Below are 19,781 nucleotides of genomic sequence, written 5' to 3'. Positions count from 1 at the left end.
AATAAAAAGATTATATATGGACTTTTGAAGTGTAATTTGTGGTTTTCTCATTACATGACCCACCATATGGACCATTCCCTGTGAGGAAAACGGGGAACTGAGAATGCGCACCGGGCCATTTTCTATTTTTCCTCTTTGTGAGTTACAGAAACATGTAACTTTAGAGTAGGTCGCGAGTGGACAAAAGTGGTTACATTTGTGGTGATTGCTTTTCCATACATTTGACTAACTTTTGTCTATTAAGTCTAAAGTGGTATTTCTGCACAAAAAACTATATGCGTCACCTCACTACTTGGGGAAAAGCGACAAACCACCTCAGGACATGGGACATGAGAGGCTGATATCCTTAACTGTAGAAAGCTGGTGCTCGATTTATACTTTTAAAATGCAGAAACGCTGTTTCCATATGTTATTCTCAATTTAATGCTAACTTGCATTACTATCACAATGATCAGTTGCAATAACACAATTCTTAAATCAAGCTATTACCGCAATATACCCAACCTCCCCTACATGAGGACATTTGAATATTCCCACTAATCACATGAAACAGGTGGTACTAGTTCTACTGTTTTAGCCACATGCCTAGTTTCAGGGTCGTGGTCAGCATGTAAACAAAGTTTTGAATACTTCACCAGGCTGTTTAAGATACTAGATGTGGTGGAACTGCCCAAAATACATTTGACTCTCAGGATTGTCAATAGCGAACTGTTTAAATGCCCATATGCTGTGTGAAATAAATTCATAGACAATCAACTACATACTAATTCTGTGTCAAGGCAATGGCTGAATAATAAATGTAAGGCAAATTTTACACAAAAATATCAAAAGCAAATCAGAAACAAAAACAATTAATATAAAAAACTATAAAAGTATTTTATTCATCCACTTATCTATTTCATTAAAAACATAATATGAATGAACAATGCATAATGTTCTTTCTACATTCATATATATAAAAACATATAAATCATCCAATTTCAGTATTATTAAAAGTATATAAAGCTGTGGCAGGCTGTTTATTTTTTCAATTTTTCAACGCGCATTTCGGCGTGAATGACGCCTTCATCAGGAAAAAAGCCACATTTCCTGTCGTTCCGAGGGAAGTAACTCAGGAAAGAGGAATACAATATCTTTTATAGACAGATTTCTAGTTAATGGTGTCCCAATGCTATGAGTCTGGATTGAATAGATTAAACAATCCGAATGTTTTGAAGGGTAGGTGAGGATCAAGAAGTTAAAAACAATCCGATCTTAATGATAGCTGAATCGGAGGGCAATACAATGATTAACATTGTAAGAAGACGGACTGTGTCTCCATGTGAGCTGGTCCTATGTAGTACCCCACGTATCTTTCAAGGATAATCCGCTCTAGGTACTTTTAATCTACACTCAGAACTCAAGTCAGCCATTTATGCAAACTACACATTTGGGCTCTCCATGTTGTATTGCCCTCCGATTCAGCTATCATTAAGATCGTATTGTTTTTAACTTCGTGATCCTCACCTACCCTTCAAAACATTCGGATTATTTAATCTATTGAATCCGGACTCATAGGATTGGGACACCATTAACTAGAAATCTGTCTATAAAAGATATTGTATTCCTCTTTCCTGAGTAACTTCCCTCGGAACGACAGGAAATGTGGCTTTTTTCCTGATGAAGGCGTCATTCACGCCGAAACGTGCGTCGAAAAGTTGAAAAAATAAACAGCCCTGCTACAGCTTTATATACTTTTAATGATATTGAAATTGGATGATTTATATGTTTTTATATATATGAATGTAGAAAGAACATTATGTATTATGCATTCATATTATTTTTAATGAAATAGATAACTTGATGAATAAAATACTTTTCGTTTTTCATATTAATTGTTTTTGTTTCTGATTTGCTTTTGATATTTTTGTGTAAAATTAGCCTTACATTTATTATTCAGCCATTGCCTTGACACAGAATTAGTATGTAGTTGATTGTCTAGGAATTTATTTCACACGGTGTTTTACCCTTTCCTAGAAATTGGAGCTTATCAGGGGGTCCTTGTTATTTTCAAAACTAAATGCCCATATGCCCCAGGCCCTCCTCGCTTCCTAAGGAAGCCCTCAAGCTTCTGAAGGAGGTTCATTTAATGTTTCATACAAAAGGTATAGGAACTTTGATGAGTGTAATGGGGGTCAGGTCAGGGAATTTGGGAGCAAGACAATGAGAAGTAATGGGCACTGCTAGTGAAACATTATATGCTTTTTTTCAATAAAAAATTACTGAAAAAAAAAAAACAACAATTGGGTATGCTGTGCCTAATGGATCCCGGAAACTTCACCCACGGACCCGAAAATATTCCAGTGGTGGGTCTGACCTAAACCTTTCTTTGGGACTTGAAGCTGCTTATTAGCTTTTAAACAACACAAAATATGGGGAAGAAAACCACTGACATGGTACTCCCGTTTTTGTCAAATAGAGACATGCTGCACCATTCCACAACTGCAAAGGGCGGAAAAGACTTCCCACGAAAAGAAAGGTCCTGTGAGTGTTTTATAATTTCTAAAACTTTTTCAAACTCTTGTTGAAGATACATTTCCAAACATGAAAGAAGGTTGATGACCCACAAAGCTTCACTGTTGCAATCAGAAAGGGGTTTCCGGTGCAAGAGAATTAACAAGGGCTTTCTGAATGTAATTCATTAATGATCATAGTGACGATAAAAGCTTACACTTTTAGTGCCTGATGTACTAAGGGTTTTGTTCTCACAAAGGGTTCAATTTGCAAAATTAATCTGTTTGCGGCAGCAGAAACACTTTTTTGGTATGTAGCAAAAACAAATTGCGATTTTGTAACATGTTACCAAATTGCAATTTTGCTTTGCGGCAACATACCAAAATGGTATTTGGAAAGACATGTTTAGGGCATCCGTTCCAGATACCAAACTGGAATGGCATGTATTACCATTTTGCGAATGACATCCAGTCGCAAAAAAATGAGGTATTGCTGACTAAACAATGGTAGTTGTAACCAATTTGCAAATGGGAAGGGATTGGCACTTTGGATGTATTCTTGAGTATTTCGGCCATGGAAAGCACACTTATCTGACGGACCAATCACGGGACTCACCAAGTGACCCCTTCCTCTTTGTGAATTATAGCAAAAAGTTTTTTGGGGGGAGTACGCGATGGGTCTATGGATCACTTAATACTCTTTAAAGAATGTTTGTAAAACTTGTAATGCATATATATTTTTTAATTCATCTCTTTTCCCCTCAAGGTAAAGAGGATGCTTATCTTAAAAAAAAAAGTGCAGTATTTCAAAGCAATCACTGACATGGTAGTCTGCTGACACCAGCTTCGTTACAGATGGACACATTAATTTTTGTTAGGCACGGGGAGATTACGTGATTTGCCCAGAATCACAGGATGCTGAGCTTGGTTGCCGAGACTCGAACCCGGTTCCCCAGCTTCGAAGCCGGCCGCTCTAGCCGTAAGGCCACATCCTCTCACTATGAGTCAGTACTTTGTGAACCGACGTTGTATTACATAGGTTGGTTCGCGAAATACAGCATTTTTAGTCAAAATATTGGTTGCAAATTGGGAACAGTATTTTGCTACCAGTGCTTAATACATCTCACTCTTAGGCGCCAATTGAGCCTCCTACAGAGGATACAGCCCTGCTGCCCTCCCACAAATTGCATTCTCCACTGTGCAAGCTCTTGCATTTCCCTGATGAACAGAGCGCCCTATTGACTGGCATGAGACACCGCCTTGAACCCCCTGAAGACTAACCACACACCACCATTCAACTAAGTGGAAGATTTTACTTCACGCTGATCCTTACTTACCATCACTGGCTCCCCTGCAAGCCCACAGCAGTTTAACAGCCAATTCCATCTTCTGCAAAGCTTTCTACCCCTTATAACCAAAGTAGCAGGGGGAACAAGGTACAACCTAACGCCACATCATCAATGACAAGGCAATCCAGAGAGCCACAAGGCAAGGCCAGAGAAACCATTAAACGTGTGACTTGAGGCTCCACAAACATACTAATAAACATGCTTTTTGGACCAATAATATATCCATGACACGCTGTGCATCCTATTTAAATATCCTAGTGTCCTGCACTCTCTTCACTCCTCTAGATTCATTCTAACTATATACAGATATCCTTTGACCTCTGACACCAGGTTCAAACTCAACAAACACTCAAAAATGCATGGACTTATGTTAACAGTCGTGTGTCAGTGGAATGGTAATTGATATGCATTTTTTGAAAGTTTGGGCCATGGAAAGCACAACTTATCGCTGATCCGACAGGTCAGTCACGGGACTCCAGTGTTTTCCCTGCAAAGCCCAAGCACCTTAATCAATGTCCTTAAACTAATTAGCTGGAATCGTGGGACGCAGATTCGTATCGCAAAATTAGCATGGCCTGCTAAGTACTATTCATCAAAATAGGCCCTGATAAGAAGAGTGACAAAAACCAGCCGCAGCGACGTTATCCGAAAAATAATGGCTCGCTTCAGGGCCGAAGAACAAAATACAGCAAAAGGATCTTAATGTGTTTGTGCGGGGCCGCCTCTCTGCTTCTGCTACCTAACAAGTGCCTGGATTTCCCACAGTGCCGAGTATGAGTTAGAAAACATTGAATCAGCCACCGAAGCATGCTGCAAAATGGCGGTTAACGCCAGTGCTTTAAATTGGCATGCAATGCTGAGTTTGAACCTGTGGTTGCAGGCGGGGCCTACCGACACTCATTTTGGGGACCAGTACTTATGTTTTTTCTCCTTATCAGACTTAGAGCAAGAGAGATAGAAAAAAAAGGGGGGTGACAAAGGAGGAAGAGAAAAACAAAAAAAACAGTGACAAAGAGAAAACAAGAATGAAAAAGCTCGAAGGAGTGAAATAAAGGGTACAGGTCTGGGGGTGGATAAAAGGGACAAGACCTAGCCGCCTTGCTATTTGGCTCCTCACATTCAATGGCGCTGCCGTGGGCTTTTGAGGAAAACTTCTAGCCTGGGCACTTAGGGGCTGATTTACAAGCCCCCTGTGCCACCAGTACGTCGCTTTTTGTGACCTACTGGTGGCATATCTTACTGCTCCATATTCACAAGTACAGGAAATGCCATCCTGCGGGGCTTTTCCTGTTCTTGTAAATATGGCACCTTTACACGCAGCACTTTGTGTGAAAAGGGCGTTCCATGGGTGTTGCTGTGGGTGTTGCCATGGAACCTGACAAATTTCTAGATTTACAAATGCATCTGAATGCTACGCCTCCCCAGGGGAGGTGTAGGGAGGCACAACTAGGAGAAATGTTTTCATTTCTCCTGGTTTATTCCTCTTTCAATGCGTGCTGTATCTACAGCACGCATTCAAAGAAGAAAATGCCTTTAGTGATTGTTTTTGTGCTGGAAGTGCCCCTTCTTGCATAAAACAATCTCCCCACGACGCAGGCATCCTTGCACCATGGTGCAAGGGTGCCAGCACTGGTGCATGGTAGCAGTTTGTGCGCCAGCGCAGGGGGAGCACAGAGATGCAACATTGTTGTAAATATGTCGCATCCCTGTGCTTAGAAAGTGACTTAATTCCTCCCGTACCGGGGGGGGGGGGGGGGGGGGGGGGGTGAACTGCAAATGTTGTGCTCAGCCACAAAGTTGTTACTTTGTGAGGGTTCACAAACATTGGCAACAACTTTTGTCACACTAATTGTGGTTTTACATTTATACATTTTGAAAGTAGACATCAGTAGGGAAGTTGGTGTGGAAAAGAGCTGGAAAGAGTCCTTTCTAATAGGGCCCCACTTTGAAAAATATTTTCAACAGCTGCGGGTGTGGTGAGGACTGAAAATATGCAAATTATTATTTCGCCCTAACCTCTACTTACTAAAGATTGGCCATGAAACAATCTGCAGGTCTAAGTGGCACACACAAGCGGAATTAGGAAAGTCGAATTTGTCCTTTGATCACTCCTGGGGGCTTTGTGTACCCCAGTGACTGCCTAGATTTCCAAACTTTCTGAGCCACCTTCTTTCCAACTATGAAGTGCATGTACCCCTCTGAAGCTTCACATGGCTAACGCTGCTGCTTGATGGCCCTATATAGGGTGCAATCCCTCAGTTAAAGGTCGCAGTCAATCTATGTTCTCTTGTTTCGTTTTTTTAGTTTGCATTACATTGCAGTTTTTATTTATTTGTGAAATCTGTTGACTTGCAAGTTTGAATGCCTGCTGCCCCAAAGCCATGTTAGTAGACTGATGCCACTGAGCCCGTTGAAGCTATGCCCTAGCACGACCTTTGAAAAATCTACTATCCCACTCCTCATTCTTTGTGCCCTGCCACATCACCCCCTTTTCACCTGCTAAACTTAGTGCTTTAAATGGATGTATAGAAGTGCAGCTACTCTCTCTTTAGAGTACCAGTTTGTTCCTGAGAAGTACCGGTTCACTCCCATTGAATGTGTTGCAGCAGTGCAGAGAAGTGCAGGTACTCTCCCTTTCAAATTGAAGAAGTGCAGGTACTCTCCCTTTCAAATTGAAGAAGTGCAGGTACTTATTACTGAACAGTACCACTACCTACCCATTTAAAGCACTGGCTAAATTCCATGTGCTGACTGCCTCTCCCGTCCACCTCTAGGCAGCATCCCAGAGTCCCAGACCTCCTTGGCCAAGCACCAGAACTAACCCCTGCCATGCCATCGCCTCTGGCGGGGATTTCTAGTCGCACAATATGCTCTGATTCCTGCATGGCTGGAGCATCCTTTGGCCAGAAAGCAGCCCATTCGCTGCGTGGAAGCCAAGTTCACCATGTTATTAGCGAGGCACCTCTCTGGTCGTAAGAGCATCTCCACCCGGGCCAGACACCACGTGTGACCGTGGGTTATGCATACGTCATTTGCTCTGTCTTATTTTTGTAGAACTGACAGCTCAGCGTCACACACTCGAGCACTACCCTTCCTTGATCCCAGAACTCCTTTCAGAAGACAGTCGAAGGGGATTGGACAGGAGCAGGGGTGGGAAAACTGCCCATATTTAGAGAGCCTGAACTTTAAATAGTTTCTTTTTATCGCCCTGGGCTGTTTTAAACGCGGTTTCCTCCTTTTCAATTTACTATATGGGGGGACCGCCGCCTCCCCCTTCAGCCTCCAAGTGAGACCAGATGGCCCTAGAATCAATTATTACTGGGGCCTGAACGCCAGTGCCAGTTAAATTAGGGGGGGGGGGGTGAAATTAATTATCGTTACGCCGGCGTACTTTTACGGTGTTTCCAGCACCTTGCTGTACACCTGTGGTGTAAATAAAATAAATTACGCCACGGTGTGCAATTTCAAATCTGTTCGGGTAAAAATCATGTCGTGGGAGCAGAGGACTAATCCAAAAGAACAGAATGCAAATGGATTATGTTTAATGTTTAGAGCACTTTTGTTTTGTTTTTTGTTGCTATGATTCAAAATGGATGTAAGGACGCATTTTGCGGTAAAATATAGCGCTAAATGGCTGTTTTGCATTTGATGTAGTTTTTTCAAAATTTCACACAATTTCGTACCTCCCTACTCTAAATTCTGGTGAATGTTCTCTGGGCTGCGGATGGGGAAAATGCTTCAACGAAGTAGTGTAAATTAACCTCCTTTTTCGCAGGCAAAGTTTTCTCAATTTCTCCAACTTCGCGGATGACGGTCATAAATGAATTGTCTCCTTGTTTTTCACTCCCCCCAAAATTGGAATTGGTTCCTTGGTAGCTGAAGTGATTGCATTGCTGCTGTTATTTAGAACCAACGTGGAAGGATTTGCTTTAACGAGAGACAGCCATTGAACTCCAGAACTAATGCAGAGTGAACTTCTCCGTATAAATGTAGTGTGACAGATAACGCACTTCATAATCCCGTAAATCTTTTGCAAGTGGGCGCCTCTACCGCGGTACTTTCTAGTCAATTTTAAATACCATTATTAACCACTACTATTGCCCTTTTCATCTGTTTGGAAACACTATGGGGCAGATTTATGAAGGGCTTGCGCCACGTTTACGCCGCCGTTGCGTGACGCAACGGCGCAGAAACGTGGCGCATCCCTGCACCCTATTTACAACGTGACGCATCTAGGAGATGCGTCACGTTGTACAGCACTGCGCCATGAGGAGGCGTTCCTGCGCAGTGGGGGGGCGTTCCTGCGCAGGAACGCCTCCTGAAAGTGGCTGAGTGAAATCTATGAGATTTCACTCAGTCACTTTCAGGGCAATGCTGCGTCAAAACCCTGCGCCTGCTTGAAGCAGGCGTAAGGCTTGAGGCAGCATTGAAAGAATAGGCCCCCCCAGAGCATTGCTGGAGCTGCGTCGCGCTTGCGACGCAACTCCAGCAATGCGTCACTTTTACGGCACAGATGCGTGACGCATCTGTGCCGTTTTTGCCCCATGGTGCGCCGCATCATAAATGCGGCGCACCATGGTTGGCGTAGCTGGGGCGCACTGTGGCGCATGTTAACTGGCGCATCCCTGGGGATGCGCCAGTTAACATAAATCTGCCCCAATAGGTTGAGCCGGTCGTGTTAGAATCCAAACATATGCATTTTATTTTGTACACCGACCTCTGCAACAGGCGCTAAACCCACTAAACCATCTTGCCCCGCTGCGTTGACATCTCACATTTCCAGTAGCTTTGGGTAACGCGGTTGGCACTTTAAACTCGAACGTATGAGAATATTTTCAGCAATGTGATGTCACTAGAGGCTCCTTATAGGAAACAGAGCGCCTGGAGTCAGCATGGGCCAGATCCATCCACAGAAATGAGAGCTGCTCCCACGGTAGGACCCCCACCCCCGCCCCCACCCTTTTATCTCCTGTGATCTGCACATTCCCACGACTTTACCCCCGCTCCAAAGGCCGATTCATCAGGTTGGAAAATTGCGTCTCGCTCCTTCCTTTCAGCCAGGGCCAGTGGGGGTCCGCCTGGGACAGGCTCGCCCCCCTCCGATCTGGACAGGTGGGGATCCCCTTACAGAAAACAAGCCCATGCTTTCATCTTGGAGGTCTTTTGATGTAGAAAGTATTTGTAAACCTCTGCTGAAACCAGCCATTTGTGGTTGGCGTATATTGACTCTCAAAAGTACTTTCTTATTAATTTCACGTAACAACTATGTTTATAAAAAATGAAAAAATGTGTTTTTAAGTTTACCAAGCAGGCAACAGTGAAGACCACACCACTGGAATTTTTTAAGGCTCAAAAAGAACTGTTACGATAACCCCTATTAGTCATGCTCCTCATATTGACTCCGGAAGGATGAAAAGCAATGTCTGCACCGTAGACTGAATGTCTCACTAGCTTACCAAATGCAAGAGTTTGGCAACGCACATTACAGCTCACAATGCATTGAAAGCAGTCAGAATTGAAAAGCTTTACTGTGTGAGGTTTCATGTAGAATTGTTCTCTTGTTTTATTCAATACCAGGTAAAATATTGATTATATAGAGACCGGATATTTACAATAATTCATTACCAAGGATTTTTTCATTACCTTTATCTGTTATCATTGAGGTAATCAAGCACGCCCCTCCCATCCTGGTTCATTCACTGGCTAGATAGATTGAGCTGATTGGACGGTTGAGCCGCACTTACTGACTGCTGTTGTACCTGATCAATGTATGATTGAGCTGATTGGCTGGTTGAGGATGGACATCTCTGACTGCCCTTGTGCCGAATCACAGCATGATTGACTGTGTTTAACAACGCTGAATGTTACTGTCATTGAAATTTCAGCCCCTCACATTTGGATCCCTTCATGGTCACCCCAGACTGTCCTGCAGTCTTTTCAAAGTAAATGAGTTTCAAAAATGCTACATGCACAATAAGAGGGCAATATTAATAGTTACTTGCTTTTTATAAAGTGCTTCATGCAACGCTCCTGCCATTTCTAAGCCCTGCATGTAACAGAAGTTTTTTTTTACCCCCTGTAATGGAACTCAGTTTTTCAACATCTGAAGAATGGGAAGGTAGAAATATGGTTTTCCCACAGGATCTTGTCTTATGACCTACAGAGCGCTACAGGTATCAACGGTGTGCATTAAATCATTGATCTATCATGCCTACTTAAGATCATATACATCCCATGTGACTGGGCAGGAAACAAGCCTCAACGCTAATGGAAATTTGTCAGAAACATGCGTATTATTGATCCTGTATCAGCCAAATCATTGTTCACCTTGCAAACTAATCTGTATGTGTCACTGTTCTTCTCCCATGTTGTATTAAACGAGAACATCGTCTTTTCTTGCAGTGTCCCGGTATTCCAGTCCGAGGCTCACACCGCGGCTGAGTAGGAAGCGGGCCCTGTCCATCTCTCCGCTGTCGGATGCCAGTTTAGACCTGCAAACCATGATCCGCACCTCCCCTAACTCCCTGGTAGCGTACATCAACAACTCGAGGAGCAGCTCTGCTGCCAGTGGCTCCTACGGGCACTTATCCGCCGGGGCAATCAGGTAAAGCCGTCTAGAAGGTAGCCATCTTGTGTCGTATTGGAAGAGGCGGGGCTACCAAACCGTACTTGTGCTACTTGGAACATTCAGACTTTTAATAAAACATAACTGCAACACCCTTCTTATTACTCTTCTTTATTGTTGATTAGCCGAGGACGGGCAATGCTATTCTTGCTTTTAGATATCATAAAGACTTATTAGGTATTCTTGACAATTAACACGTGTGTGTAGCACCGATGTGAGAGCACAAGCATGCCTTTTACTCAGGCCCACTGCAGCATTATACAATTCTTTTATAAAGAAACATTTTTATTGATTATTGTTTGGGATAATTGACCATTTGATTGGTAGCATTGTTACATTCATATGTCTTAGAGACATTATTTTGTATTACAGTGTGTACCCAAGGTCATTGACCACTCTCAGGTTCCCTTGTTGTGCAGAAACATGCATGCAACTTTGAGTGACAGCATTCTACCTCAGTGTCAGAACAGGCTGCTGAGCAGCTACTTTTGTTTCTCTGAATCAACCACAGTTAAAGGTTACTGATGGTGTTCAGCGGATACAAACCTGATAAAGCACTTAAATCATAACTCGCGATCTTGCTTCTGCCATATGTCATCAGCAAATGGGTGCAATAGGCATGGCTGGATGTAAGTTATGGCGGGCATGGTCTGTCGCATAGCGTAACTGGTGAATTTCAGGGCTTTTTCAGTTTTGTGTTCGCGGAGATCCTTTTTTATGACTGTAAAAAACGAAATCGCAAGTTTCATAGTGCTCTCCAACAGCAAACTTGTTCCAGGATTTGGACCACGGGACGATCCCTGCCAGATGGGTTTAGGTCCGGGCAGGCCTGTTCTTTTTCAGGGTCATGATAGGGACTGAGGACATTTAGTACCTTTGTTAACAGTGCCTTCCCTAGCTCTCATTGTAAATATATGTGGCCTAGCTCACTTCAGGGTTACTTTGTGGTATCGTTTACAGGCGGTACCACTGCTTAATTTTAAGTCTGTTCATTTGCCCAAATAATAACTTCTTTGGGTTGCCCTTTCCATTAGGGTCATTTAGCTGTGTAGTGCTGCGAGTGAATAAATAGCACTACAGTTATTGACCTCAGAAAGATGAAAGGCAGGAGAGACTCACCAAATGTGCCTTTGTGACCTACAGGTGTCACAAAGATCTCTTTAACAAGCATGATAACACTCAGTTATGTTTCCTTCTCACACGTCCGGGATGCAGATTTGCATAGTGATGCTATACAGGGACGTTAGACCGCTTCACCGAGAATCACTTAAATTCTGTTAATATTTAGTCATTTTATTTTCTTATCACAAATTAGATTCCTTTCCTCAACTAGGCTTAGAAAAAAAGTATTTCTGGCAGCATTGTTTTGTTTATCAGTATATGTCTTTCTTTCAGCCCTGCTTTCAGCTTCCCTCACCCTCTCAACCCCGTGGCGTATCAGCACCTCCTGAACCAACAGCGCAGCCTGAGCGCGGCATTTGGGCACACCCCTCCGCTCCTCCAGCCGTCGCCTACTTTCCCATCCCGCCAGCACATGGCAGTCATCTCGACCAATCCTGCTCCTGCGCCCCACAGCAACAGCAGTCAGCCGGAAGCTAATCAGGTATGGCGGGAGCGGGTGGCTGTGACCCCGCCAGTAAAAGCGCGCGCCAAGTGGCACTTTCTGAAGTGACGTCTCTTGTGTTGGACGCCTAGCCTCGTGGCCCACAAGGAAGATACATACGGTTTACAGTAGTTTAATAGAAATGCCGCTCTTTCTCAACGCGGTTTAAATCTCTAGTTTAGTCCAACATGGGTTAGACTCGCCTAGATCTGTCTGATGAATCCTGCGTGGCATGTGACTGGTTCAGCCTTAGCGCTACCGTTCTCACAGCGGCGCAGGCCTGTCAGCAATTTTGTCAGCTAGCACACCCCTGTATGCAGTAGCATCATTACATCAGATTTACTTTCCCATAATCAGGCAATTATCGTATCCATCCGAAAGAAAACATAGCCCTCAAAAAGACAACAACAAATATTCACTCTTTAGTAAGGTGAGTCGCTGACTGAGTCCATTTCCAGAGCTGAAAATATGATGGTTGGCATAGGGTGGCTGAATGGAGAGTCCCCTGGAAACGGGCCTCTTTCGCTTCCATACCCTGGTGTCTTAGAATGAGGCCCTCCAAATCTTCCACCCCAAAAAAACTATCCTTGATAAAACCAGCCAAAGACTGATTTTATCCTAGGGTGGCTTTCTTGTGCCCAGGTACTCCAAAATCGTTACTGATTAACCACCCAGAGCTGACGAACCCAGGGACACCTGGATTTGGATGTATGTCGTTACAACGCAATGTTTTACATCGCAATACTTTACGACGCATGTTTTACAACGCAAGTCGTTACCACGACTTGCGTTGTTTGGGGCTGGATAATGAATAGTTTAATTTACTATTCCAACTCCAGTTCCCGTGGATAGTAGGGAAGGAGTTGGATAGTAAATTAAACTATTTATTATTCTGGAGCGCCCCCCAGCGCAATTTGTTGTTACAACTTGCGTTGTAAAAGTTGCGTCGTAAGGGAACTGCGGTGTAACATCCGCGTTGTAAAGGATGTTCCCCCCTGGATTTCCATGGTTCCCTCACAATGCAAATCCAAGTTCTCTTGCCAAGTCTCGGCTGAGCAGTGTCATCTTCCGTCATTTCATGACTAGTAGACTAATATCCTTTTCTGTTCGAATTTTACAGGTTTTTGAGTTTAAATGCGCCTCTACGGATGTTTAAACCAGTCCTTGGGTCTTGTTTGATGACCAATCTGTTATTTCAAATTTGTTAAAATCAGGCCATGAAAAGACAGTCAGGACCCAAGCTGCAGTTGTCCGTCAGCTCTTGTTCCCTGTAGGAAACGTAGTTGATCCAATGGACATTATCGAGAGAACTAATTCTCTGATTTCAGGATTGTACTAGAAGGAAAGCTATAAGAAACATTTATTTTTAGGGTGCGGGATAAGTGACTCGGGTTGGACTGACATTTCTGAAAATGAGCAATGTAAAGAAAAGAATTCACTACAAGCATCCCTCCACCTATGTGCCTATGTGTAACGGGAGTTAAAGAGCCTAATCTTTTGTTCGTTGGTTTCTGTGTTTGACATTTTTAGCTACAAATCTCAAAACGTCCCCACATATACCATGTCAAATAAACCAAAGTTTGATAAAGCCAATAGATCTGGCTCACATTCTAATTTATAAGCTAGAGCCACTCATTGGCTTTGCCAGTGTTTGTGTGCAGTGAGAGGAAGTTAATAGGTGTGCTGAACATCAACTGCATTCCGATGACAGGATTAGGGCAGAGGCGGCAGGCCACTCCATGGAAATAGCAGCTTGTTGGCAAAGAAGCAAAGCAGCACGGAAGAAGAGGACAGTGGGAGGGCTTAATCAGTGAGCAACCCAGCAGTGGCAGCAAGGGAGTGGAACTTCCTGTTGCTCTCACTGAGAGGTGCATCTTGGAGGGATGGTGTTTGGGTGAGGAGGGATTTTAGATTCAGGCTTGCACTCTTCAGCGGGAGTGCATGACATAAAGTATTGATTGTATGATGAGTGACTAAACTTTTCAGATGTAATATAGTTCCTTTTACTTTTCAAAAGAGATGGAAGGATATATTCAAACAGTCAATAGCATGACTCAGAGTCTAAATTACTTCTATGGGCTGATTTGAGATGTGATTGACAATGATTCAAAGCAAACACAAGGAGATGATGCACGGAGCACTGAAACTTTTCAGACACTCACGCCCAGTCACTGATCTGGGTTGAATCCATCAACGTTCTTTAGCTCACTTCGCCACCTTAGTTCAGACCCGCCTATATGCAAATCAGTCTTGACCCTGTGCCCCATGGGAACAGTCCATCCCGACCTGGCAAGTCAAGTCTTCCCTGAACCGGAAACAAGCATCCTGGGTCCGGTTTCGAGGTAACACCCCTCATCAGCCAGGCTAGCTTGAATCCAGTGGCAAAGTGAGCAAAGGACCCTCGTCTGGGCATACCCTGCCAATGTTGGGCAAACAAAGCAAACACAAAGAGATGATGGAAGGAGCGCTGAATCTTTTCAGACACTCACCCCCAGACATAGATCGAGGTTGAATCCATCATTGTGACAATGACTCATGACAGTGGCTGAAGAGGACTGAACAAACCAAGCCTGGTGTTTTGTAGTGGGCTTGCCAGTACCACAAATATAAACTAATTTTGTCAATAAAAAGTGTATCAAATGAGAATTTACTAATTTAAAGGATAAACGGCATCACATTTAATAAATACAATTTTTTTGTTTCACAATCCAATGAATACCAGTAAACATTGTAGCGATGCTCAATTTATGAACCTCAAAAGAACAAAAAGCTGATATGGCATTTCTATAATATGAACTGTGAACTGTGACCAGATTTCAGCATAGACCGCTTTATGCTCTGAACCATAGTACTTAAAAATTGTTCCAAGTGTTGGAACAAAACAGAAATCACCATGAAATTAATCCCAGCTACTATCTAGTGGCTCAAAGTTTTGGTTGTGCAGAGCTGTTTATTCACTACACCCCTGTTTATAATGATAATAGAATCAGTAGCTAGTACCTAAAAAAAAAACCAATATTACGTAATCATTAATGCATATGCAACATATACTTAATATCATAAGGATCCATTAGGTATCAGGTTATCTTAAATAGTATTAGAAGGGCGGTAGTTATTTCTAAATTTTTTGTATTACTTATGACCATAATAATAAGCATTATTTTAATAGGAACGAGCTTTCATTCTCCACTTTTGTTACTTTTTTCTTAGCTCTAAAATGTAGAATTAGATGAAAGGAGAATTGTAGATTGTTTGTGGAGGGGACAATTGAACTCAAAATATCAAAATATTATTTGAAAATTAGTATTATCTATTAAACTTCATTGACGTCTTCTCTTTCAATAGGGCGATTCATCAATGGTCTACAGAATTAATCAAATTTAGGGAAATGTACAAATTCGCCTCTAATTTCCTTTGAGGTAGCACCCAGTCATTTTTATTATTTTCCTACTTTTTACTCAGTCAACACATTTAATCACACAAAAAAAATAATAATATTGCTAATAATAAAAGTGATAATAACGATAGCATTGCAGGAATAATTGAATTAAGTTACAAAGTGTTTGGTGAAGAAAAGGAGGCACATTATTTAAATGTATTACCGGGATCCTCAAGGAACCTGCTGGGCGGTTTCCAAAACGAGTTTTATAGATTTTTGAGCAAGGTAGGGTTCCAGTGGATATTTTTACTAGTATCTTCTCATTGGACTGCAAGTGAAAGCAGCTATAGAGTCCTTCTATGTCTGTAAGAAGATCTGGATGCTCGTGTTGAGCCTTATCCCTTTAGCAGAAGGATAGCTGGGTATTACATGGCATGAACGGCCTTAGCTCCCCAGCCCCACTTCCCCTCGAATGCCCCCCGCCCGCATGAAAGTTCACAGTTGTCAAGGGGAGAGAGGGGGCAAACTGTACATGGAAGACTGTTGTTACAGGCGTCAGGAGACCTTTTAATAGAATTGAGGGGCAGGATCAGCCGAGTTTAGTCACATGGACTACATCTTGAGCATCTGAAAGTATGCTGTGCCGAGACAGATAGCTGGTAGATTCAGTCTGTATCAACCATGAACCATCCCCAAGATTATGTCAGTGTTCCACATTTAAACGGCTTACTTCTTTCCAACTTTCTAGAGCAAGCCTAGCAGTGAATCGGCTGTCAGCAGTACAGTGAATGCCATCATCAATAAGCGCAGCAAAGTCAAGACGGAAGTGGAAAGTCAGCGCCCCATTTCCCCTTGCACTCAGGTAAGCACAAGTTTGTGTTATTTCTTTTGTTATTGGTAATAAGTGTATCAACACGACATGGAAGACCAGTCCCCCAGCAATCCATGATTGAAAATGCATTTTTTTGTATTACGCTAACCTGCTTCATGGTTTCAGTACAATTTTTAGTTTTTGCCAATGCTGATAAAATTAAGAAAGAGAAGAATATGTTTGAGGCTTGTGTTGCTCTAGAAGATACACATGCTCTGCATACCTCCTTCATCTAGTATTGGGTCCGGATGTGTGCAAGTTGTTTTTCTTCGATGAAGTCTTTTGAGTCACGTGACAAAGTCACTCTTCCTCTTGGTGATAATGCGTAACGACTCCATTGTTATATTGTTCTCTTTCCGCTGTCGGGTTTGGATGTGTTGTGTAGTGCTCCAGTTCGAGGCTGTCTCTGGCACCTTTCGGTTTGCTGTTCATTTCCACTCTACTCGGTATTGTTTCTGTTGCGTTTTCCATCGTAGTGCACTAAAAACCAGAAAACGTTCGCCCCTCAATTCAACGTGCCCCAACCACGGCCTTCGGGCATTCTCTTTATTTCACCGGCTTCGACCGAGAATGCGCTGCTAATGGAACTAACTCCATTTTGCTTCTGCCCCAGGTGCCACGCCAAATACCCAAAAACCAACAGATTTGCATCTTATGTCTGTCTGCGAACCATCAGGAAGTTCACTGCAAGGCTTGCCAATCTTTTTGATCGAAAAAGACATTGCAGGACTGACGAGCGCGTCGTAGGGAGATGCAGCGCAGAGATTGATGAAGCCCCGACATCTTCGGTCAAGAGCTTCATGAGGCCTCTTTGGCTGAGGAAGAGGCCTTTTCCATCCATGCCTCTGGGTCTGGCTCTGCTTCTGACCTTGACATCAGCCTCCAAATACAAGATCTTCCTTTGGGCCAGCATACCGTGAGTACCCGTGCTCCTATTCCACCTCACTAGAAACACTAGGTTTCCACTGAATATACAGCTTCCAGACCACCACTGCCAGCAGGCCATGATAGGCAACGACCATCTGCTGCGGACGCCCCGCCCTCGGCACCGAAAGAAAAGCTGAAACAACTACCACCTGCACCAAGCCGAGCAACTGCCTCTTTCGTTCCCAGCACACCACTCACCCGCTTCAGCTCCAACCACCTCAGCTTCGAAAAAGAAACCTGCTTCATACTGAAAACTTCGGCCAATCCTCCAAATCATGCAGGAGTGGCTCGATCCGAAGCAAAAAAAGCTACATATACAGTCTCGCACTGGCTGTAATTGAGCTCAGACTGTGCACTCGGCATCTAAATCATATTTTTCTGAGGCCTTATATGTACCAGTGCCCGCTAAAAAGAAGAAGGAAAATGCAACCAGTCCTTTGCATCCCCCTCTTCCTCCTTCTCAACCACCTCCTCCACCCTCTTCTCCACTGATACCTACATCACAGCATTCACATGGTGAACCAGAAGCCATTACACCACAGAAGTCTCCACAGTCTCCCTCTGATGATCATGGGGGAAGTCATGATTTATATCCACAGTCCACAAATCCTTAGTATAGTTATGAAATTGATCCTCCAGGTGACACTGCCCAAGGTCTCTATCCACCTGCACCCATCACCCGCTGATGATGCTCTATCTTTTCGAGACCTCATTACTGGGGCAGCAGCATATCACCAGATCCCCTTACACAAAGACCCTATTGAGGATGATTTTCTTTTCACAACATTTTCCAGCATGCATAAATAGTGCCAATATTTTCCTGTGCTTAAAGGCGTGCTGCAACATTCAGCCACATTTTTAAAGACCCAGTTTGGGCACGCATAATTACACCCGGGGTCAATAGTTGTCGGGGGAGATACACTCTCTACGATTATCACACCTATCTCCGACGATTTGGCATTGGGCAAAACTTCGCAACATCCATCTGCTAGCGAAACACCTCCCAGGAATGGACAGCCACTTTGCTGACCTCCTCGGCAGGATACAAGTCCACAAGTAGGAACTCCACCCACAAGTCTTTCTCCCATGCTCTCACCAGTGGGAGCTTCCACAGATTGACCTGTTTGCAACTGCAAACAAAGCAAGATGGCCAGACTTTTCCTCCAGGTTCCCACACCCACTATCCAAAGGCAATGCTTTGGATGAACTGGTCAGGGATATTTGCCTATGCTTTTTCGCCTCTCCCTCTTCTTCCGTTTGTGGTTCGGAGGCTCAGGCAAACATCTCTCACCCTCATTCTCGAAGCTCCCACTTGGGCTCAACAACCATGGTTTACTACATTGCTTGAACTCTCTGTAGTTCCCCACGAGAAACTTCTCATCAACACCGACTTTCTCACACAAAACCATTGAGAAATCCTGCCCCTAACCCAAAGGAGCTCAACCTTGAGATTTGACTCCTGAGTTCAAAGAATTTGGTTACCTTAATCTTCCCCCTGAATGTATGACTATTCTGACAGAAGCTCATAGACCTACAAATAGAGCATGCTATGCATCAAAGGGGAAAACATTTGTTTTCTATTGTTGCTGTAAACAACTTGATCCATTTGATGCAACTGTGCAAAACATTAGTTGCTACCTTCTTCATTTACAGACCTCAATCTTTTTTTGGTTTTTATTTTGATGGTTCTCAAAAGAACTAGTTTTGTGGGTTGGATGTTCATTTTTTTTTTATAGTCTTTTTTTTTTTACTACTTTTTCGGAAATGGCCACTTACTAACTTATTTTATTTTGAAAAATGATGGAATTTTGCATAAGATCTTCCATCATTTGATTCCCAATCCTGGGATTAATCTCTGTGCTGAAGAAGTTCAGTTTGTCATTTTGCATTCCATGCCCAAAAGTGCAAAGATGCTCAGGTGTCGATTATATACTTGTTTTTCCGAAAGTACCTTTTGCAGCACATTCTCAGGTGTATCTGATTTCTTGTATCTGGTTTCTTTTCTTTTCTTTTCTGCGCAAACGTCTGATACCCATTGTCATGCTTCCACGTAAGTGTTGATGCATGGTAGATGTTCCAAAGGAGCAGAGTCTTTTCTACCCCCTGCTAACCTTTTGGTCACATAATGTGCAGGTGACCAGTGTATTCAGCTTGTTCTCTCTGGGTGAATGTATGAAAAACTCCCACATGTCATAGTATTTCCCCACTTCTCTACTCTCCACAATGTATTGGACTTCTCGTTCATCCTCTGCAGCTGCAGAGCATGGTCTAGAAATCATTCCGTTGCCATCGTCCTGTACAGAAAAGTAACAAAAAGCCCACTTTTTGGAAAGTTCTACTTCCATAATAAGTTTGGCATAAAACTGTTCAGTGATTTTTGCTGTAGCTCTGAGCGAAAAAAATTCCTGTGGGAGCTAAAATAGGGGAACACATCCATTGATTCTCCCCCTCCAACTCATTTCCCCCTGCAATGAACTGCATGGAATTTGGTCCGGCAGACCTTGCTATTTACAAGTGCCAAATTTTGTCAAAAAA

At 43.1% G+C, this 19,781-nt stretch overlaps 1 protein-coding gene across 1 annotated transcript in view; it reads left to right on the top strand.

Annotated features, from left to right (window-relative positions):
- GLI2 (GLI family zinc finger 2) overlaps window positions 1-19,781 on the top strand; it is a 268,813-nt gene that overhangs the window by 177,132 nt on the left and 71,900 nt on the right. Inside the window, exons 5-7 of the mRNA XM_086957103.1 lie at window positions 10,244-10,445; window positions 11,862-12,069; window positions 16,197-16,310. Of these exons, the coding sequence (XP_086813229.1) occupies window positions 10,244-10,445; window positions 11,862-12,069; window positions 16,197-16,310 (524 nt within the window). The remainder of the gene's footprint in view (window positions 1-10,243; window positions 10,446-11,861; window positions 12,070-16,196; window positions 16,311-19,781) is intronic.

Source organism: Lissotriton vulgaris, chromosome 2_1 (assembly GCF_964263255.1).
Source record: "Lissotriton vulgaris chromosome 2_1, aLisVul1.2, whole genome shotgun sequence".
Taxonomy (NCBI): domain Eukaryota; kingdom Metazoa; phylum Chordata; class Amphibia; order Caudata; family Salamandridae; genus Lissotriton; species Lissotriton vulgaris.
This window is presented reverse-complemented; position numbering and strand designations above follow the sequence as displayed.